General features: G+C 32.9%; 2 protein-coding genes across 2 annotated transcripts; both read left to right on the top strand.

The window, feature by feature from the left end:
• Positions 1-1,854: 1,854 nt before the first annotated feature.
• On the top strand, positions 1,855-4,130 carry LOC107900619 (vacuolar protein 8). The gene has a single exon (XM_041095886.1). The coding sequence runs from the start codon at positions 2,342-2,344 to the stop codon at positions 4,055-4,057; it is 1,716 nt and encodes a 571-aa protein (XP_040951820.1). The 5' UTR covers positions 1,855-2,341; the 3' UTR covers positions 4,058-4,130.
• Positions 4,131-17,773: 13,643 nt separating this feature from the next.
• On the top strand, positions 17,774-18,712 carry LOC121218414 (uncharacterized mitochondrial protein AtMg00810-like). The gene has a single exon (XM_041095589.1). It carries the CDS (start codon positions 17,774-17,776, stop codon positions 18,710-18,712), a length of 939 nt encoding a protein of 312 aa, XP_040951523.1.
• Positions 18,713-21,863: the final 3,151 nt, after the last annotated feature.

Here is a 21,863-nt window from a genome sequence, read left to right as displayed (position 1 = left end):
AAGCATGTTATAAAAGGGGGGACCAAATGCGCAATTTCCCCATTAGCTAGAACGCGCGGATCCTCCCCTCCGGGTCGGGTCACCGTGCGGGTTGCACCTGGCTAAAACGACGCCGTTTTGAAAATATCATTTAAACAAAAAAAAGATGTTTTTTTTAAAAAAAATTGCTGCAGAGTTAAAAATAAAAAAAAAGAAAGGTTGGCCCCCTTTTCCTCTGATAGGGTTTCGGCCCTAGCTCATTTTGCGCCGCCGCCGCAACGCGCGACTGCCTCAAGCCTCAACCTTCCGCCAGACTTCTGATTTGGACACGGCGAGCAGGGGTTTCATCGGCGAAGCTTCGAAGGTAAGCCCCTCACCCTTTTGAATATATTTTTTAACAAATAAGCAGAAAATAAAAAAAGAAGAACAAAAAAAATATAAAAAAAAGTCTGAAACTCGATTCACCTTCAAAAGAAAATCTTTGTATTTTTCAATCTTTTTCTTTTGTATTTCTCTCTATCCCCCTTTTTACAGATTTTCAAAGGCTTTTATAGCCTAACGCTAACCTATTTCCTTGTTTCTTGTTGTTTTACATTATCTGGACTATTTGAGTCCGTTTTGCGAGTATTTGAGGAGCGAACGGCGCGCGTGGGGAGGCTGATCTCCGAGTCTTGCGGCGACTGGGCGTTGGGTGCGACACTGGAGACTGTTGGGGCTTGCGGCGCTGAACCGAACATGGGGCTAGGGTTTGGGTAATTTGGGCTGTTAGGTAGGCTAGGTTTTGGACATTGGGCCTGGACGACCCATTTTTGTTTTGTAAATAGTCTAGGCCAATTGGGCCTTATTACATTATTATTTTACATTATTTCAGTACATTATGTTTGAAATGTATTCATTTAGTGTGTTTTTTAAATAAATTTAAAAAAAATCCTTATTTCGGCCCTTTGTTCGTATTTTTTTCCCAGATTTTATTACTTTCAATAAAAAACACACTAAATGAATACATTTCAAATATAATGTACTAAAATAATGTAAAATAATAAATTAGAAAATAGTATATTTTTTAAAAGTAATAAAATCCGGAGAAAAAAATACGAACAAAGGGCTGAAATACGAACATGTTGGTGCCACCTCTGCCACAGGCACCATTGGTGCCGCCAGTGGCAGGCCCTCCATTTAGCTGTTTTGTTTTGTTTTTTTTGTACCATTTTTGTAAATAAACTTTTTTGTATATTATTTTAGTATTTTTTGTATTATTTTAGTCAAATACCCGATAAACACCAGTTAAAGAGCCTATTTGATTCAATTTTATTAGTTTAAAAGTCAATTAAGTGAAGAAAAATTCAAAACAGCTTAATTAAATCTTTTTAAAAAGTTCTAAAATAAGGGGGTTTTTTTTATGTAATAGTAGATGTTTTTTTTTTCATTTTACATTCCATCTTATCTAAATTGAAATATACGTAAATGATATAGATTTAAATTGCATTTTATGCTGCACTTTTTATTTGGCGGATTTTGAAAAGAAAATATAAAAAATCAAATTATTTCTCACAAAGTGAGACATTTCTCTATTTATTTATTTACCCCTTAAATGCAGTTATAGAAAAATATGGGCACTTGCTCCAAAAATAATGGAAGAAAGAAGCTAACATTTAACGTGGGAAAGATGAGCCAACAAGATTCGTTGGTTGATTGATTTACATTTGAGTAATTAAGAATTAAGGTTTACGAATTACAATCAAATTAAGGCTGATTTACGTTATATCAAAATTCAAATTTTTACCATAAATTCATTTTCTTACCTTGTACAGATTACAATACAATTAAACTGAAACGGTGGAAAGGTAAATAGAAAGTTCATGAGATCTGATGAGATTCTAAAGAAACCTTATTGTAGATAGGTGGCCCCACAGCAACCCACTGTAAAACCCCCTTCATGCATGTACAGTGTTCTACAAATACAATCATCAATAAAGAGATGAAACCCTTCAACTCCTTTATCACTGATCAGAATCAGATACACTACTTTTCTTTTTCCCTTTTAACCATCTCCCTCCTCAGTTCTTTTCACGCTGTGAGCTTCAGCTACCCTTTTAAGTTTTAACCCTTGTTATTATGGCAGAAATTTATTCCCTTATCTTCATCCTATTGACTTGTCACTGTTACACCACCTAAACGGTCAGCCCTCTATTCTAAATGTAAAATTAAAGACCCCCATTTCAGTTGCAGCTGCAACATGAAAAGATAACTTTAGATTAGATATATGCAGTCAGTGGCCCTCTTTCTCTCTCTTCTTTGATAGTGTTAGATTCCTTCCTTCAAAGCAAGCATTGAGTTTGAAGAAAAAGGTCCAAAAAAAAAAATGGGAGAAGAAGAGAAACCAATGCAAAAGCAGCACCAGAATTCAACAGAATCTTTCACTGCAATGAAATCTAGTATCAAGCAGGCTGTTCAGGTTATATCTTCTTTGATTTCTCTTTCACATTCTATCAAGGTTTTTAATGTTAAATGGCAACTCATTCGAAAGAAGCTAGAAGAGATGAGTTCTGGGTTGATGGCTGTTGGAAACTGTGATTCAAGTGAAAACACAGCGGCCTTCTCTGACGTGGTTCCTTCCATTTTGGCAACTGTAAACGAGTGTTATGATCTCGGGAGAAGATGTGTGGATCTTTCTTACAGTGGAAAGCTCCTGATGCAAAGTGACCTCGATGTGATGGTTGCAAAATTTGATCTCCATGTAAAGAATCTTTCAGGGATTTACACTGCTGGGGTTCTGAGCCATGGTTTCGCCATTGTTGTTTCCAGGCCTGGTTTTGGTGCTTGTAAAGATGACATGAGGTTCTATGTAAGAGATTTGTTGACAAGGTTGAAGATTGGTGATATAGAAATGAAAAGGCAATCCTTGGTGAATTTATATCAAGTTATGGCTGAAGATGAAAGGTACATGAAACTTGTAGCACTTGAAGTTAGTGACATTGTGAAAGTGTTGGTCGATTTTCTTGATTCACCAGAGATGGAAATTCAAGAAGAAGCTTCAAAGATTGTATCTTTAATCTCTGGGTTTGATTTGTATAAAGGGGTTTTAGTTGAAGCTGGGATTATTGGCCCTTTAAATCGGGTTTTGGAAACCGGCAGTAATTTGGTCAAAGAAGGAGCTGTTAGGTGTCTTCAGACATTGACTGTAAATTCAGACAATGCATGGTCAGTTTCAGCTGATGGTGGGGTGACGGCACTGTTGAAAATATGTTCAAGCGGTGATTTTGGAGGGGAACTAATTGGTCTTGCTTGTGGGGTGTTGAGAAACCTTGTTGGTGTTGAAGAGATTAAAAGGTTTATGGTCGAAGAAGGTGCCATTGAAACATTCATCAAGCTAACAAGATCAAAAGAAGAAATCGTGCTGATTAATTCAATGGAGTTGCTTCAAAACGTAGCTTCTGGGGAGGAATCAGTTCGTGCATTACTACGAGTTTCGGATCCGAAATCGGCAACCTCTTCGAAAACAAGAGAAGTAGCATTGAGAGCAATAGAGAATCTATGTTTCCCTTCACAAAACTGCATAAACACCTTGATGAATTACGGATTCACGGATCATTTACTCTTCTTCCTACGCAATGGCGAAGTTTCCCTTCAAGAACTGGCACTTAAGTTGACGTTTAAGCTTTGTGGGACATCAGATGAGGCCAGAAAGACGATGGGAGATGCTGGTTTCATGGCAGAGCTTGTCAAATTGTTGGATGCTAAGTCATATGAAGTGCGTGAAATGGCAATTGAAGCACTCTCCAGTTTGGTCTCAGTCCCTAAAAATCGACATAGATTTGTTTCAGATGATAGAAACATACACTTCCTTCTTAGATTGCTTGATCAAGAGGAAGGAATTTCAGGTAATAAACAGCTCTTGCTCTCTATATTAGTTTCATTGACAAGTTGCAACAGTGGAAGAAGAAAAATAGCCAGTTCTGGCTACCTAAAATACATAGAGAAACTTGCAGAAGCACAAGTCTCTGACGCCAAAAGACTTGTCAGAAAGTTATCTACCAATAGATTTCGTAGTTTTCTGAGCCGTTTCTGGCATTCTTAAATGTAATTTTTGTTTCTTTGTTTGATTGTTTTTGTTTTCACTGTACATTAACTATAAGATACTTGTTTTCTCACACTCTGTATATTGCAGTTATTTTAGTAAATATGGGGATTCTACATGATAAAAGTAAGTGTAATTTATAAGATGATTTGGAAGCATTGTATATGGGAAAACCCAGATGACATGTGAACAGTGGAAAACAAGCTTGTCTCCTGTCCATGTGGGACAAAGGGGATAGCGATAGATGAAAGTTGGGTCACTATTTGCTTGGCTTTTAGCCAACACTCAACACTGTCTCCATTTTATGACAGTTCTATATTCTGATACAAGGCTTGATAATTACTAGCTTTTTTGTTTTTCACATAGTATTAGTTTGTCAAACATCACAATCTTATCAACTACAGTGTTGAGACAGGCTCTTTAGGCATTACCAATTCAGAAATTTCATGGCCCAATGTGTTGAGACCTTACCATTTGTAGGGTACACACATTTAATGTCAACTGGTTAGCCAACTTGGTTTTGACAGCCTACGTTTGGAGTCTGGAAATTGAGCCCAAATGTTCCACTCACACCTGGAAATTGATCAATTGGTTAGCCAACTTGGTTTTACATAGTATTGATTGAGAAGGTAAGACAATGATTAATAAACTGAAACCCTAAATGTAGCAGATTAAATGTAAGGCGATGTGATGGTTCAACTTGTTTTTCACGCATTTTTTACTGCAACGCAGTTAAAGAGCGGGTGAGTATTTATTAGAGGAATGGCGGTGAATGCAAAAAAGAAGAGGTGGAGATATTCATTTGTGGTGGTGCGGTACACAACACGAAATGCTCGCTGGTTTTAACGAAGCAGAAAGTTTCACCCACTCACCCTCATCTCATTTACGACCTCACCAGCTTTTGGCACGCCTTCACATTGCATGCAAATATTTTATTAAGACTGTTGAGAGTTTCACCTATCGATTGTAGTTGGGCCACCTTAATAGAAGCCCATTAATTACTTTGGGGCTAGTTTTTACATACATTTTAGGATGTTATAAATAGTAGTCAACCCTCTCTGCTATAGTAGTCAAGTTTCTAGAAGAATTAAGTTTTTATATTTTATTTTAACCCCTTATAACAATAACATTCATAGTTATGAAGTACGTCCTTTATTAAATTAGTTTTTATAATAACATATGGTCTAAATTTCTAAGTAAAATCATAGTATTTTATATAAGCAAGTCTATTCATTGTCATCTATTAAATGAAATGATCTTAATTAAAACATTACTTCAATAAAATGATTAAATTTCATGTTTTATTGTATGAAAATAATCTCTAATGAGCATAATTAAATATGTTAATTCAAAAAACTATTAAGTTCCCTAATTAAATATTCTACTATAAATTTAGAATATCGTAAATTTATAAATTAATTAGTTGAATTTAGTAACTCTTGATAAATTATTTAATTTAATTTGATCATTCATATTGATTAATTGAACTTGGTAGACTTATGAATTTTATAATTAATAATGTGAAAAAATGTAAAATAAAATATGCATAAAAGTAATAATACATGATCTGTTATACATCTTTTAATCTTGTTGATTTGGTTCTCACTTCATAATTCTTACTTTCTTTATTTGATGGAAATTCACAATATGAATCCTATGATAAACTTACATCGATTATCTTTCTATAACAACATGTTATTATAGGTATATAACAACCACCTCTCTATAATAGACAAAATTTGAGCAAGCAAATGAAGTTCACATGAACTTTGCTTATGGAATTAAATTTTTTTATCAATAGTGTATCAAATGCTAACATATTTTGTTATAATTGTGTTTAAAGAATTATATGTTCACATGTGTAATTAGAATAAATTACACTCAAATTCAATTACCGAGTGGCTTTCCAAACATACCATTTTTTTTGACACATTGTATATAAATCTTGTTATAGGTGTTATATTTTCTACATAAAGAAAATTTGACCTCTACCGTTTACATCTTTTGTCATTTTGACCCTAATTCTATTTTTATCACTTTAATCTTCAACCTTCAAATTTTAGTCAAATTACTTTTCTTTGATGAAAAAGCTTATTGGACCATTACAATTTTAATGATAGTGATGTGGTGGCCCACATAGCAGTCCACATGCATTTCATAAAAATTTAAAAAATACATAAAATTTACTAAAATTTCAAAAAAATCATAAATATTTTGAAAAAAATTATTCACATTAGCTATGAAGTACATGTGGATTGTCATGTTGGTTATCACATTAATTCTATTAAAATTTTAACAGCTTAGTCGACTTTTTTGTCCCAAAAAGGCAATTTAACTAAATTTTAAAGGTTGAAAACAAAATGATCAAAAAGAAAAAAGAAATTAGAGTCAAAACGACAAAAAAAATATAAGGGCTAATTTTAGCATTATGTCCATTTTCAATATTTTATAGACTTAATAGTATTTTTTACTCTTGAACTTTTTTTAAAAAATCAACTAATTCCTTGCAAACTTTTTGCACCCAATTGAGTCCTTAAACTAATAAAATTGACTAAATTGACTACTTAACGACAATGTTGGCATAACCCTTAATAAATGCCACATCAACATCGTTTGTTGACATGTCAATGCCATGTTATCACTAATCAATGGCGTGGCAATTCCACACCATCACCAAAGGCTGACATGACAATGTCACATCATCACTAATAGCTAACGTGCCAGTTCCACATAATCATCGAAGGCTACCGTGGTAGGCCACGCATCGCCACAAAAACATCATCAAAAAATAAAAAAAATTATTTTAAAATTTTATTAAATAATACACAATAAATCTAGATATATTGTTTTCTAGGTTCATTTTTATAAAAAAAATTTATAAAAAAATTAAATATTTTATAAAATTTATTTTTCTTATTTTTATTAAAGTATAGCCATTGATCACTAATTCAAAAAAAAATTGATGATTAGCAAGGCCTAATATTTTAGAAGAAGTTTAAATAGTTTACATGAGAAAATAAAAAGATTTCAGTGTTTGATATACTTAAAAATAAGTCATATTAGTCAAATAAATTAATAAAAATGAGAAAAATATTTTTATAAAATATTTAATTTATTTTTAATAAATTTTTATGGTTTTTAATAAATTGTTTTTTTGGTCTTTCTATACTTCTTGAATGAATCTAAGCATATGAGTATCCAGGTTTAAATGAATCTAGATAACTCATTACGCATTATTTAAAAAATGATTTTTTTTTTATTTTCAATGATTAATGAAGCTGTGGCATTGCCATGTCAGCAAACGGTGTTGGTGTGGCATCTGTTAATGGCCATATTAACTTTATCGTTAACTACTAATGGTTAACAATAATCAAATGGTCTATTTGGCCAATTTTATTAGTTTAAGGGTTCAAATTAGCGTAAAAAGTTAGTAAGGGATTAATTGTTTTTTTGAAAATGTTGAAGGACCAAAAATACGATTAAGCGCTCAAAAATATCAGATTATGGGACAAAATATTTGTGGGTGTAATTTGATCCAATCTTTAGCAAAAATGAAAAAGAAAAGAAAGCAAGAATTGAATTGAATTGAATTGTATAGAACGAAAAGTGACGCCTTTTATTTGTAATTTATCCGCTTTCTTCTGCCTTAAATACTCCATTAAACTTTTAAATTTTAGTATTTTACACCTTCTAACTTCCAACTTATGATTAATAACTTCATAAGCCGGGTCCGATCCAGCTTATATATGATATGTATATATATTTTTATATTTTATATTTGTATAAGATTAATTCAATTTGAAATATAAACTTAAATTTATGTATATTTTTTAATTTTAGTATTTTACACCTTCTAACTTAAAGCTTATGATTAATGAATTAATGAGCCGGATTGAGTAGAGCTTATGTACGATCTTTGTACTCTTTATATTTGTCCAAGCATAACTTAGTTTCTAATTTAGATATAAAATTTTATTCAAGTCCACCTATATTTTTAAATAGTTAACTAATATTAGATTTTAAAATATTAATATTAAGTTAATATTTAATATTTTAGATGTTTTTGTTTTATTAAAATTTTAAACATAGACAATTTAATTAATGTTATGAGAATTAGATTGATTGTCAAATCACCGGTTTTTTTATTCAACCACTACAAATTTAAAAAACAAAAAATTTTAGGGAAAAAAAAGGAAACAAATTTAAAAAATCTAAAAATATATAACTGCAAATAAATAAAATAATAACAAAAACATCGATTAAACAAACTTGCTACTAGATTTGATGTTAGTGAGGAGTTATGCCTCATATTTTTTCGACTTTTCTTCTTCCAGTTAAACTCTATTTTAGTTTCCCACTTAAACTCTAATTAGTGTAAGTTATTTTAATATTATTTGACATACGAATTAAGCCTATAAATAGACCCTTTTTCCACCCTAGAAAATAACCCATAACACATTTAGGTATTAGCTTTTCCAAGCTTTTAGAGAATTTTGTGTTTATGTTTTGAGAATTCTTATTTCGAGTTTCGGGGTTTAGTTTTATCTCCATCTTTGTACTTTTTGTTTTAGCCGTTTTAGTGAAATTATCTTTACCTGTGGTTTTTTTATCTTCTTCAGGGGGTTTTTTTCACGTAAAATATTTGTGTTCTATCTTTTCAATTTCTTCACTATTTTACTTGTTTGTTGCTTAATTGGGTTTATCATCAACAAACTGGTATTAGAGCTAGTTCGATTTTCGCAATCAACCCGTTTAGAGATGACAACAACAAGGTTTAATATTGATAAGTTTGATGGCATCACAAATTTCAATTTGTGGCAAGTTCGGATGACGATTCTAATTCAGAGCAATCTTAAGAAGGTCATTACAGAGAATAAGCCTACAGACATAGATAAATTAGAATGAGATAAGTTAGATAAAAAAGCTCTATCCATAATTCAATTATGTCTAACAAATAATGTGCTACAAGAGGTTTTGAGTTAGAAAATGACATTCACCTTATGGAAAAGGTTACAAACCCTCTACGCGAAAAAGTTTCTAGCTAACTGATTAGTTTTGAAACAATGTTAATACACGTTCCGCATGGACGAAAGTGAGCACTTTAGAGGTCATATCAGTCAATTTATTAATCTTTGGAATGATTTAAAAATATTGATGTTCAGACTTACGATGAAGATTAGGCTATGCTATTATTGTGCTTTTTACCTTCTTCATACAAGTCTTTCAAGGAGACTTTAATTTATGGTAGAGATAATTATAATTCAAATATGTGAAAGGTCATCTATTGAGAAAAGGTAAAATCGACAATGAGTTTGGTTCGGATAGCAAGTTAGATAGGCAAGCTTCAATTTTGGTAGCATAAAGGAAGCGAGACAAGAGATGTGGCTATTATAAGAAGTTAGGTCATGTTAAGGTAGATTATTACAAACTTCGAAATAAAAGGGTTGTTGAGAGTAACAAGAAAGATTCAATTGGTGCTAATTTGGCTAATGACAAGGGTGGTAATTTCTTGTTGGTGTTAACAAGTAAAGCTCTGAGCTTACGTTCGAATGGATCCTAGATTCGAGGTGTTCTTTCCACATATGTCCCAACAATGACTGGTTCTCCACATACAATTTAGTTGAATGTGGAGTTGTGTGCATGTGGAATGGTTCATCTAGTAAGGTAATCGGTATTGATACTGTTCAGACCAAGATGCAAGACAGGACAATTAGGACAATGTCAAATGTAAGGACTCGTTTGAAGTGAAGACAACTTGGTCATAGGAGGGAAATGTATGACCATTTCGTATAAGAGAGGTTCTCTTTTAGATGCATGTTTTGAAAAGGTACGGCACTACATTCGTGGAAATCAAACCCAGTTCAGTTTTAATTTGGTAGTGCACAAGTTGAAGACTGGAAGACTTCCAGCTTCTAAGAACAATTTCGACTCAATTAATATCATACATAGTTTGAGATAAGCCTGTAGTGGGCATTGGCAAAGGTGTTGTGGAAATATGAGTCAAGGTGGAGATTTGTGGAGTTATGCCTCGCATTTTTTAGCTTCTTCCAGTTAAACTTTGTTTTAGTTTTCCATTTAAACTCTAATTAGTGTATGTTATTTTAATATTATTTTACCTACTAATTTAGCCAATAAATATACCATTTTCCACCCTAGAAAAATAACTGTAAGAATTATAGAAATATATGCCATCCCTTCAGTTAAGGGATTCTGTAAATATTCTTTTTATTACAATCTTTATTTTAAGGGATCATATCTCCTAATATTAGTATCTTTACTAAACTTAGAGTTTCCTAGATTAGATACATAGTTTGTATATATAAAGGTGTAATATGTTCTATTGAAGGATATAGAAATACAGAGAATTACTCTAACTTCTACATGGTATCAGATTAGGTTACGGTTTCTTTCGAACCTAAACCATGTCCGAGACTTCTTATTCTACATCTCCTTCTTCTACTCCGGAGATTACTTCAAATCCAAAAAATTTTTCTGGTTTTGATGCTCAATCAGATTCGTCCGGTTTAACTATCACTTGTCATCGATTGAATGGCAACAATTTTCTAGAATGGTCTCAATCGGTTAAGATTTTTCTCTTGGGTAGAGAAAAATTGGGCTATATTACTGGTGAAATCAAGAAGCCTACTGTGTCTGACATTGGTTTTGCTAGGTGGATGCGTGGCAATGGTCAGGTTATGACTTGGCTCCTTAATTCCATGAACCCAAGTGTAAGCAGAAACTTTCTTCTTTACACCACAGCCGCTGACATCTGGAGTGTAGTTCGCGAAACCTACTCTAGCATTGATAACATTGCCGAATTGTATCATGTTGAAAATCAGGCATTAATCCTTAAGCAATAAACCATGCCCGTTACTCTCTACTATAATACCTTTACCACTTTTTGGCAGCAATTAGATTTGTATGCACAGCATGATTGGGCAGATCCAAGAGATGTTGCCCTTTATCAGTAAATTGTCACTCAGTGAAGGCTTTTTCAATTTCTACAAGGCTTAAACAAGGACCTGGACGAGGTTCGCGCCAGGATCCTGGTTATTTCTCCTCTTCCCTCCCTTTGAGAGGCTTTCTCTATGGTCAAGAAGGAAGAAAGTCGAAGGTGTGTGATGATGCTTGATGAACCATATTCCACTCCTGAAGGATTTGCCTTACTGACACATCACTCATCTCCCTCTTCCAAACGGGGGAGACCTTGGTGTGTGCTCATTGCAAAAAGCCCAGTCACTTCAAGGAGAAGTGTTGGAAGCTTCATGGTAAGCCTTAGGACTAGAAGTCCAAGAACTCTCGAGATAATAAATCAAGTCTTGTCGCTACCATATCTGGCACTAGCTTTACCAAAGAGTAGATTGCTGAACTTCAAAAACTGTTTGGAAAGTTTCAGGGGTCTTATGAGGGTAATCTGGTCATGAAAGAACTAGAAGGTAACCCTTCTTCTACAACATTTTTCTCCTCTCAGTTGACTCCTAATTGGATCATCGATTCTGGTGCTATAGATCATATGACTAGTAACAAGGCCTTGTTTCGCACTTTTTTCCAAACCTTTGGTAAAGCTGTCAAAACTGCTGATGGTTCCTTGTGCAAAATAGAAAGACATGGCACTGTTGTTCTCAATGAACAAATTGCACTTAAAATGTTCTCTTTGTACCAAATCTGGCTTGCAATCTTAATTTCATAAGTAAAATTTCCACAGACTTGCACTATTCTGCAATTTTTAATAATCTTGATTGTACTTTGCAGGCACTGAACTCGAAGAAGATGATTGGTAAGGCCAGCTTGTAGAATGGCCTCTACATTCCCCTTTCCTCTCCTAAAACCGAGATCTTCAAATCTTTTACCGCTTTAAAAAAAGTTGATATTGTTATGTTATGGCACTTTCATTTAGGTCATCCTAGTTTTCGATACCTTGCAAAATTGTTTCCTGCTCTATTCATTAATAAAAGGCCAAATATTTTTTCTTGCAAAGTTTGCTCTCTTGCCAAACATACTAAATCATCTTATTTTCCTTCTCCATACAAGCCTTCTCACCCTTTTGCTTTGATCCATAGTGATATTTGAGGTCCTTCTCGGGTGAAGAATGATGATAATTGTAAGTGGTTTATCACTTTCATTGATGATCACAGTAGGATAACTTGGGCTTATTTGCTGAAAGATAAATCTAAAACTGCTGGTGTTTTTGCGCAATTTTATAACATGGTTCTCACTCAATTAGGGTCTAAAATCCAGGTCTTTAAATCTGATAATGGTAGTGAATTTTTGCTAGGTCTTTGGGTGATTTTTTTAGGGAAAACGGCATAGTTCAGCTTAGTTCTTGTGTTGGAACCCCATAGCAAAACGACATTGCCGAAAGGAAAAATAGGCACCTCGTTGAAGTCACTCGATCTCTTCTGTTTACAAATAATGTTCCCAAATATTTGTAGGGGGAAGCCTTATTAATTGCCACATATTTAATCAACCGAATGCCTAATAAGGTTTTAAAATTTCAAACATCTCAATCTATATTTTTGCAGCACTTTTGTAACACCCCAAACCCGGCCTAAACATTAGGGCCGAATCTGGTGATGTCACATTGTAACACCTCTTACCCTTATTCAACGCTGGAATAGGGTACGAGGCATTACCAGAATAAATACACTTATAGAAATATTAAACCGAGTTATAAAATTTCATCCAAATTAAAAACTTTCAAATTATTATCTTCGAGTCGCTAATTATGGTATACAAGGCTCAATACATACCCATTCATATGCTCAATATATTCGTTAAATCAATCCAATATTGAAGAATCCACTTTATGTTAGAATCAATATTAATAACAATCATAAATCTTTTCATGTTAATTTCATATATCACTTACCGAACTTCGAATGTTAATTTACAAATATGTAATTCACTAACACATTCTAGTATACACAATGTTGAATTGATGAAATCATTTAATTGAGCTAAATTTCATGTTCATTCCAAATTTTGTTCTAAATCTATAAATGCTTCCACTTACCACTTACCTAATCAATTTCTCGAACCAAGCTATCACACAACAATAATACATCACCTGTGCTTCATGAATTCAATATTCGATTATTATCACCATTAAATCCATGTCATTCGAATACTTAAAGTTTATTCAAGCATATATTATTACGTTTCATATACCAAGCATATGTCAAAATTACGAACACGCAGTCAATTCATTTGTCATTTATTTGACTAACAAATTAACCTCAAAATTTATAACATTTCATTACTTAAGATATGCCATAAAACACTCCTTTAACATAAACTAGCACCATGGCCGAATTTTCATTATGCTATTTATTACCCTTTTTCTAAATCACATAGCAAAATATTACAAATACGTATATATTTGAATACTATAATTATGCATCAACTTACCAACATGAGTAAATTCATGAGTTACTGATGACATCACTTCATGCCAAATATACCACACACATATGCTATGAAACTTTATTTTCTCTCATGAGCTTACCATGACCAGTAATGCACCAATATAAACATCACTCCTATTTCAACGTTTATCGATTATAATCAGACATATAACCAATTATACACAATTCATTCATATACTTTATTGTCCTCCTCCTCCTCTCCATCCCACATCATTTATGTATATAACATGCTCAAATAGCATTACACATAATTTTACTATTCACTTATATTTAAATTCAAAGCTGTCTATTTGAGTCAGAGTCACTAAATCATTTTTATCCAAAGCTACAGAGCTCAAAATTAAGATCCGTTAATTTTCCCCAAAACTAGACTCACATATCTTCTTACCATCAAACTTTCAGAATTTTTGACTTGGCCAATTAGTACAGTTTATTCTTTAAATTCACCCATTTTTCACTGCTCAACATCTCTGACCTCTCTTCACTAAAAATGAATTATCTCATTGTACAGAATTTGGATGATATTGTCATTTGTTTCCTTTGAAAATAGACTCATTAAAGATTCTAAGAATATAAATTATAACTCATAATTATTTTTTTATAATTTTTAATTATTTTCCAAAGTTAGAACAGGGGATTCCGAAATCAATCCGACCCTGCCTCACTAAAATTCAAATATCTCAAAATATATAACTCTTTTGCTTCTCTGTTTCTTTTATGTAAAAATAGATTCATTAAGATTTCATTTCATATCTTATTCACTCTCTAATTCAATTTTCACCATTTTTGGTGATTTTTCAAAGTCACACAATTGTTGCTATCTAAACTGTTTTGTTGTAAAATGTATTCTTTCATAATTTCACCCTTTCACTATCTCAATTCCATTGAATTTTTCACATCTCATTCCAATAGTTCATTTCAATTCATATACAATTCATTCAATTGATCACTATATTCAAAGTAATCCAATTTCTCATTTCCAATTTCAAGTTAATCTTCAATTCAATTCCACATATATATTTATCACTCAATTACACATAGTCAATTTCCCGATGAACACTTCGGAATAATAACAGATACACAGTGGAATCAACACATAACAACCACCTTATAATAAATGATACCCGGTTCACATAGTAGCCTGCACATAGTACTACACATGTGACCATTTTCATCTGATACACGTAGTAGCCTGCACATAGTACTACACGTGATCGAAGCTATCCAGTACGCATAGTAGCCTACACATAGTACTACACATGTGACCTATCATTCCGGTACACATAGTAGCCTGCACATAGTACTACACACGTGATCGAAGCTATTCGGTACGCATAGTAGCCTGCACATAGTACTACACATGCGACCTATCATTCCGGTACACGTAGTAGCCTGCACATAGTACTACACACGTGACCTACGTGTATAAATTTTTTTCAGACAATTAAAATATATTGCATCATAGAACTTATTTAACATGAATGAGTTAGCCAAGCGCTAGAACTTTTACTAGTACGTACGCCAACATTGCTAAAGAACTAGATTAAAACATATTAGGAGGAAAAAAAATTAGAACTTGGTATCCCATGAGTAATGAACGCATATTCTAGCAATAGATTCCAAGGAGTATGACTTAAGCAGCTTTAACACTTGTATTAATCTTAAAATATAAAAAAAAAGAAAAGAAAAGAAGAGAAATATCCAAGTTCCAAAGAACAACTACTAGGAAATTTGAATGTAAGAATTTTCATCTTGCTGAGGTCATAAGTTTTTGTTGTCATCGTTTCTGAATTTTTGCAAATAAGTGAATCCTTATGCCAGCCACTTCCTCAAGCATGATATAACAAATATCGAGGTAAAAAATGGGTCATGTTGAGTATGCATCACTTCATAATAAAATTTAAGAACAGGTAAATGAAAGACAGTTAAACATATACCGAGAAATATCTACTAACCTTGTGCAATACAATATCAAAAGGACCCTGCTCTGAAAGAGGTCTATTTTGATCAATTGCAACAAATAATATCCCCTTATTCCTGCACCATTTTCAACATTTAACTCTGTTACTAACATGAAAGAAAGAAACAAAACAGCAACAACAACAAACCCTTTATGCTAACCGCAAAAGATAAGCTTTTTCTCTTATCAGGGTACACAACAAACATTCTCACATTTCTTAAGAAAAAAGAAGAAGCAACAAATGGAATTGATTGGGGAAGTTCAACAAGCAGAAAGAGAGCAAAATAAGACAATGAGAGAAAGGAATATTGAAACAAGAAAAGAAGCCATAGTTGAAATCATTTGTCTCAAGAAATACCAGCAAAATCAACAGCTTCAAACTCTTAATAAGATCATAGATAGAGTGTGTGATTGGCTGCACTATAGTGTAAACAGAACTATAAATAAGAAATACCAGCTTAAATCAACAGCTTCAAGAAATACCAAACATAAATAGAGTGTGTGCTTGGCTGCATCTCTTTGATCCTAGCTACTGTAAGTATGATAACACAGATAAAATAAATCCTAAAGCCAAACACGTGTATGCCTTGTGAAAGCTACGGCACGAAAGAACAGAGTATTTTATAACAATGAAGCATGGCAATCAAATTCTAGCGAAAGAAAATATTAAACAGAAGAGGAACTAATTAAACAGAAGAAGAAATATAAAAGAAACTCTCACCTGTGGAAGAGGAACAAAGAATAGAAAATAGCTTTGAAAGCCGAAAATGGGGAAAAGAAATTGGGTATAAAGCTCCAATTTCACCAGCAGAGGGGAAAGAAAATTTGGGGAACCAGCAGAGGGGGAAAAAACGTTTGGGGGAGAATTTGGTCAATAATCATCCAAAAGCAGTTAACGCTGAAGAAAAGGAGAAATTTTTAGCTTCTCCATCTAGAGAGAAGCACTTTTCTGATGGAGAATTTGTAAGAGAAAAGGAGGTTGTTCTTGGTTCCTTTTAAGAGAAAAGGACTTTTTAGTGAAAAAGTCCTTCTCAAACGGGAAAAAGAACGGGCCTTTAGTCATTTTGGCTAAATTGAGTGCCCAAACGTCAAAATTTTTGAACGAAATTTTTACGAAATCATTCTATGAAATTATAGACCATAAAAATATAATAAAAAATAAATTTTTCCTCGTCGAATTTGTGGTCTCGAACCACTGTTTCGACTAGGCCTAAAATCGGGCTATTACAACTTTCCCGATTTTAAGCCTATCTCCTCCATTTGGCCACTTAAAATTTTTGGTTGCACTATTTTTATCCAAAATATTGCTTCTAATAAGTCCAAGTTAGACCCTAAGTCTTTAAAATGTGTACTGGTTGGGTATTCTTCGCTTAAGAAGGGTTATAAATGCTATCATCCTCATTCTAAATGATTTTTTACCACTATGGATATAAAATTTTATGAGCAGGATCCCTATTTCACTCCGGTTGAAATTCAAGGGGAGCCATGGAGTGATTTTCAGCCACATCAGGTATCTCATTCTAATCTTCATTCTCAACCTTCAGAATTGCCACTATTTTCGCCTTTACTTGCAGATTTGTCATCCATGACTACTCCCATTGATTCTCCTGTAATACCTATAATTAATTCACTCACACCTACTGTAAACACCCTTCCTAAAAATACACCTACTCCCACTGAAAGTCTTCCAAAAACAACACCACCCAAACAGCTTCGTGTCTACACAAGAAAAAAAAAATCCCTGAGATTGTTTTGCAATCTGATTCTTACCGAGAATTGGATTTGGGTCCAACTGTCGAAATAGAAGAAGAAATCTGTAAGTCTACTACTCTAGATGACTTCCCTATTGCTATTAGAAAAGGGGGTTAGAAGTGCACCAAGCATACTATTGAAAAATTTGCTGGTTATAATTCATTGATGCTTCTTTTCAAGCATTTACAACAACCTTGGTTAAAGAACATGTTCCCACATGCATAGTTTAAGCTCTAAAGGATCCAAAATGGAGAAGGGCTATTGAAGAGGAAATTTATGCACTAGAGAAAAATGCTACTTGGACCGTTATAGATCTTCCTCAAGGAAAAAATGATGTTGGCTGTAAATGGATCTTTAAAGTATAACTCTAATGGCAGTATCCAATGATACAAAGCTAGACTAGTGGCTAGAGGCTTTAAGTAAACATATGGGATAGATTTCACAGAAACTTTTGCACCGGTGGCAAAGTTTACCACTGTTCGAGTACTCCTAAGTTTGGCTATAAATTGTGATCGGCAATTACGTCAAGTTAATGTAAAAAACGCATTTCTTAATGGCAAGCTAGAGGAAGAAGTTTATATGAAATTGCCACCTGGCTTAAAGTCTATTAAAGGTAGCAACAAGGTTTGCAAGCTCAACAAGTCTCTATACGGGTTAAAAAAATCACCGAGAGCTTGGTTTAAAAGGTTTACTAAAGTCATTCTTAAAAACGGCTACAAGCAGTCCCTTGCCGATCATACATTTTTCATCAAGGTAACTTCTACAAATAAGAAAGCTATCCTAATTGTGTATGTGGATGACATAATTCTTACTGGAGATGATAAGGAAGAGATTAGCAATTTGAAGAAGTTGTTAAACAGGGAATTCAAAACCAATGACTTGGGAAAGCTAAGGTATTTCCTAGGAATGGAGGTGGCAAGATTAAAAGAAGGACTTGTGATCAATCAAAGAAAGCATGTACTTTATTTACTCAAAGAAACTGATTTTCTTAGTTGTAAGCTAGCTGATACACCAATAGAGGCAAACTTGAGATTCAACAAAGAAGATGGGTCTTTAGTAGACAGAGAGAAATTTCAAAGATTAGTTGGGAAACTAATTTACTTATCCTTGACGAGGCCAGATATAGCCTTTCCCGTAAATGTGATAAGTCAACACATGACTAATCCTACTGAAGAGCATATGGCAGCAGTAAATAAAATTCTCAAGTACTTGAAGAAAACTCCAGGACACGGCTTAATGTTTAATAAGACACAAGACAGAACTGTTAAGATTTTTATAGACTCTAGTTGGGTCGGAGATCTCACTGAAAGAAAATCTACTAGTGGCTACTGCACTTTTGTTTGGGGTAACCTTACAACTTGGAGAAGTAAAAAACAATCTATCGTTGCAAGAAGTAGTGCTGAAGCTGAATGTAGAGCACTAGCTTTGGGAATATGCGAAGGAATTTGGCTACTTAAATTATTAAAAGAACTTGGCGCTAATCAGGAGGATCACTTTGAAGTTTTGTGTGATAATTAATCTACCATTCAGATTGCCAAGAACCCAGTTCAACATGACCGGACAAAGCATGTTAAGATTGATAGGCATTTTATGGCTGACCAAGTCAACAAAAAGACAACCACTCTTTTATACATTCCTTTAGAAGGACAGATTGCAGACATTCTTACTAAGGCTTTGCCAAAGCTTGTTTTCAATAAATTCCTATTCAAGCTGGGATTATACAATGTATATCCTCCAACTTGATGGGGAGTGTAAGAATTGTAGAAATATATGCCATCCCTTCAGTTAAGGGTTTCTGTAAATATTCTTTTTATTACAATCCCTTATTTTAAGGGATCATATCTCCTAATATTAGTATCTTTCCTAAACTTACAGTTTCCTAGATTAGAGACATAGTTTGTATATATAAATGTGTAATATATTCTATTGAAGGATATAGAAATACAGAGAATTACTCTAACTTCTACAATAACTCGTAACACATTTAGGTATTAGTTTTTCCAAGCTTTTAGAGAATTTTGTGTTTATGTTTTGAGGGTTATTATTTCAGATTTCAGGGTTTAGTTTTATATCCATCTGTTTACTCTTTGTTTTTGTCGTTTTAATGAAATTATCTTTGCCTGTGATTTTTTATCCTCTTTGGAGGAGTTTTTCCACATAAAATATTTGTGTTCGATCTTTTCAATTTCTTCATTATTTTACTTAACTGGATTTATCCCCAACATTTAGTAACATAGAAAATTAATGATAACCTTATTGTAAAACAATACAACGAGTAACTAGTTTGATCATCATAAACATTTTCTCTGGTAACTGCATCAAAAACTTGATCAGGATGTGAATAATGTATATAAATTTAGTTCTAAAACAATATTCAATTGGGTCTCAAAATAATGTTCACTATTCGCTCATAATTGCAAGTGCACACAATCGTTGTTAAATAATAATTATAAGGAAATAAATCTGTTAAAAAAGATTTCGAGGATCAAAGCTACAATAAATTATTACATATGATTTGAACTAATTATCCAACTCATTAACTAACTAAATTACTAATATAAAATTAAAGACAAATAAATAAATAAAAATATATAAAATAGAGCACTAAAACATAGATTTCTTATACAACCTCAATTTATTAATGTAGTGGTTAAGGATGACTTTCAATTAATGACATGAATGCATCTTGAGATCTAAGCGAAATGCTTAAAGTTTAAGTATCACTATTTCACCTCACCCAATGCCTCTAAGTAGTTTAATAATTTACCAACTTCACATCAATGCAATGTAATCCTCAGGTGATCGTTCTACTCGAAACTAATTTTGGGCAACTTTTGACAAGATTCGTAAGGTAGAGTAAGGAGCTCTCTTAAACAAATGCACAAATCAAGAGAATTAATCGACAACGATCTTTCCTAAGTTAAGTTATAATATTATTTCAATATCAATGTACCACCTGTGGTAAAAAAAAAAAAGTTAAGATATCAACTTGAGAAAAAAAATTTAAATACCATTTAAGTCATTTATTAATATTAATTATAAATTTAAGTCATTTAAAATTTTATCCAATCACCGCTAGAGGTGTGCATGGGCTAGGCCAGGTTCAACTAAAAATTTAAGCCCGTTTGCCAGGCCCGGTCTTGGCCCGACCCAAAAAATAGGCCTAAAATTTTGTCCAAGCCCGACTCGGATAAAAATATTAAAACCTGGGCCAAACCCGGCCCGCCCATATTAATTTTTATATTATTTTTTATATAATTTTAAAATATATATAATACATCAAAAATACTAAAAACATCAAAATAAATATTTCTCAACAAATTGAAAATAAATTTTAAAAAATATGTATACTTAAATAACACTAAAATAGATACAACTTAACAAGCAAATGCCTCTAAAATAATAACAAAATTAACAAATTTCTTTAAAATAATAACAAAATTAATAATAAAATAAGTTTTATACAATATCTAAACAATAACAACAAAATAGTAGCAACATAATAGTAAAATGGTAGCAAAATAAGGAGAAAATAATAAGAAAATAATATTAAAAAACAAAAAAATAAAGTTTTTTGTCCTTTAGTGAATTCAGACCTATATTTCGGGCATATATTTTTGTCCCAAACCCTTTCACATTTTGGGTGGGCCTTCGGGACGGGCTAGGTGGCCCGGCCCATGAACAGGTCTAATCACCGCTTGATATGTGTTTTTTTTGAACATTTTTTAAATAAATTAAAATCTTAATATATTTTATATTACTTTTATTATACATAATATAATATTAATAAATTAAGAAAAAAAAGGAAAACAAAGTATGGAGAGCTAAAAAAAGAAAAGAAAAGCCGAATCCATTTCTCCTTACCTTCTTCCGCTTCCTCTCCCTCACCATCTCCCACATTAACCTATATTTTTAATATTAAATTAAATAATTTTTGTTAAGAATTTCCATTTATACAGTTAAATATGGCTCGTCCTCCTCTATTCTGGGTAGGACAACGTTTATACTATAACTTCTCTTGAACCCACCGTACTGATCTTTCATTTGCCTTTACTCTTCTTGTTGTTACTGCAAATTCGAGTCCATTGATCTTTCCCTCGGCATGGTTTCCAAGAAATTTATAAATTATTAAGTCTATTATAATGGTGGGAAAAATATCAATAAAAGCCCTATTTTTTAAAAAATTACTGAAATGGGCCTATTAAAAAATTAATTACCGGAATGACCCTATTTCCCCGAAAAAGCGTCCACGTCAGCGCGTTGTCAAGTGACGAAGCAGGAAAATGCTTCCTCAAGGAAGGGCTTTGTCTATGTGGACAGAAAGCGCGCCCTCAAGCGTTTTGCCCGCGCGTGAACAGTAGCAACGACTACTTTTTTGACTGTTGGTGACCCCCCCTAACGGTAAAAAAAAATATAAAACCCCCCTTTCATTTTTTCACACCTAAATCCTTTCTCTCAATTTCTTTCCAATATTCTCTCAAATTCCTTTCAATTTCCTCTCAAATTCCTCTTAAAAAAGCTTTAATTTTTTAATTATTTTAAAAAAAGCTTTAATTTTATTTTTTTAATTTTTTTTAAATCATAAAAATTTGATCGTGTTAGCAATGGCCGGAGAATTAATTTGTCTCGATAACAAGCACATATTCGTCGAAGAAATGAAAATGGTAAG

This window comes from Gossypium hirsutum, chromosome D06 (genome assembly GCF_007990345.1).
Source record: "Gossypium hirsutum isolate 1008001.06 chromosome D06, Gossypium_hirsutum_v2.1, whole genome shotgun sequence".
NCBI lineage: Eukaryota > Viridiplantae > Streptophyta > Magnoliopsida > Malvales > Malvaceae > Gossypium > Gossypium hirsutum.
This window is presented reverse-complemented; position numbering and strand designations above follow the sequence as displayed.

Coding starts and splice junctions, on each gene's coding strand:
- LOC107900619 (XM_041095886.1), top strand. CDS start 2,342: ATGGGAGAAGAAGAGAAACCAATGCAAAAGCAGCACCAGAATTCAACA.
- LOC121218414 (XM_041095589.1), top strand. CDS start 17,774: ATGAAATTGCCACCTGGCTTAAAGTCTATTAAAGGTAGCAACAAGGTT.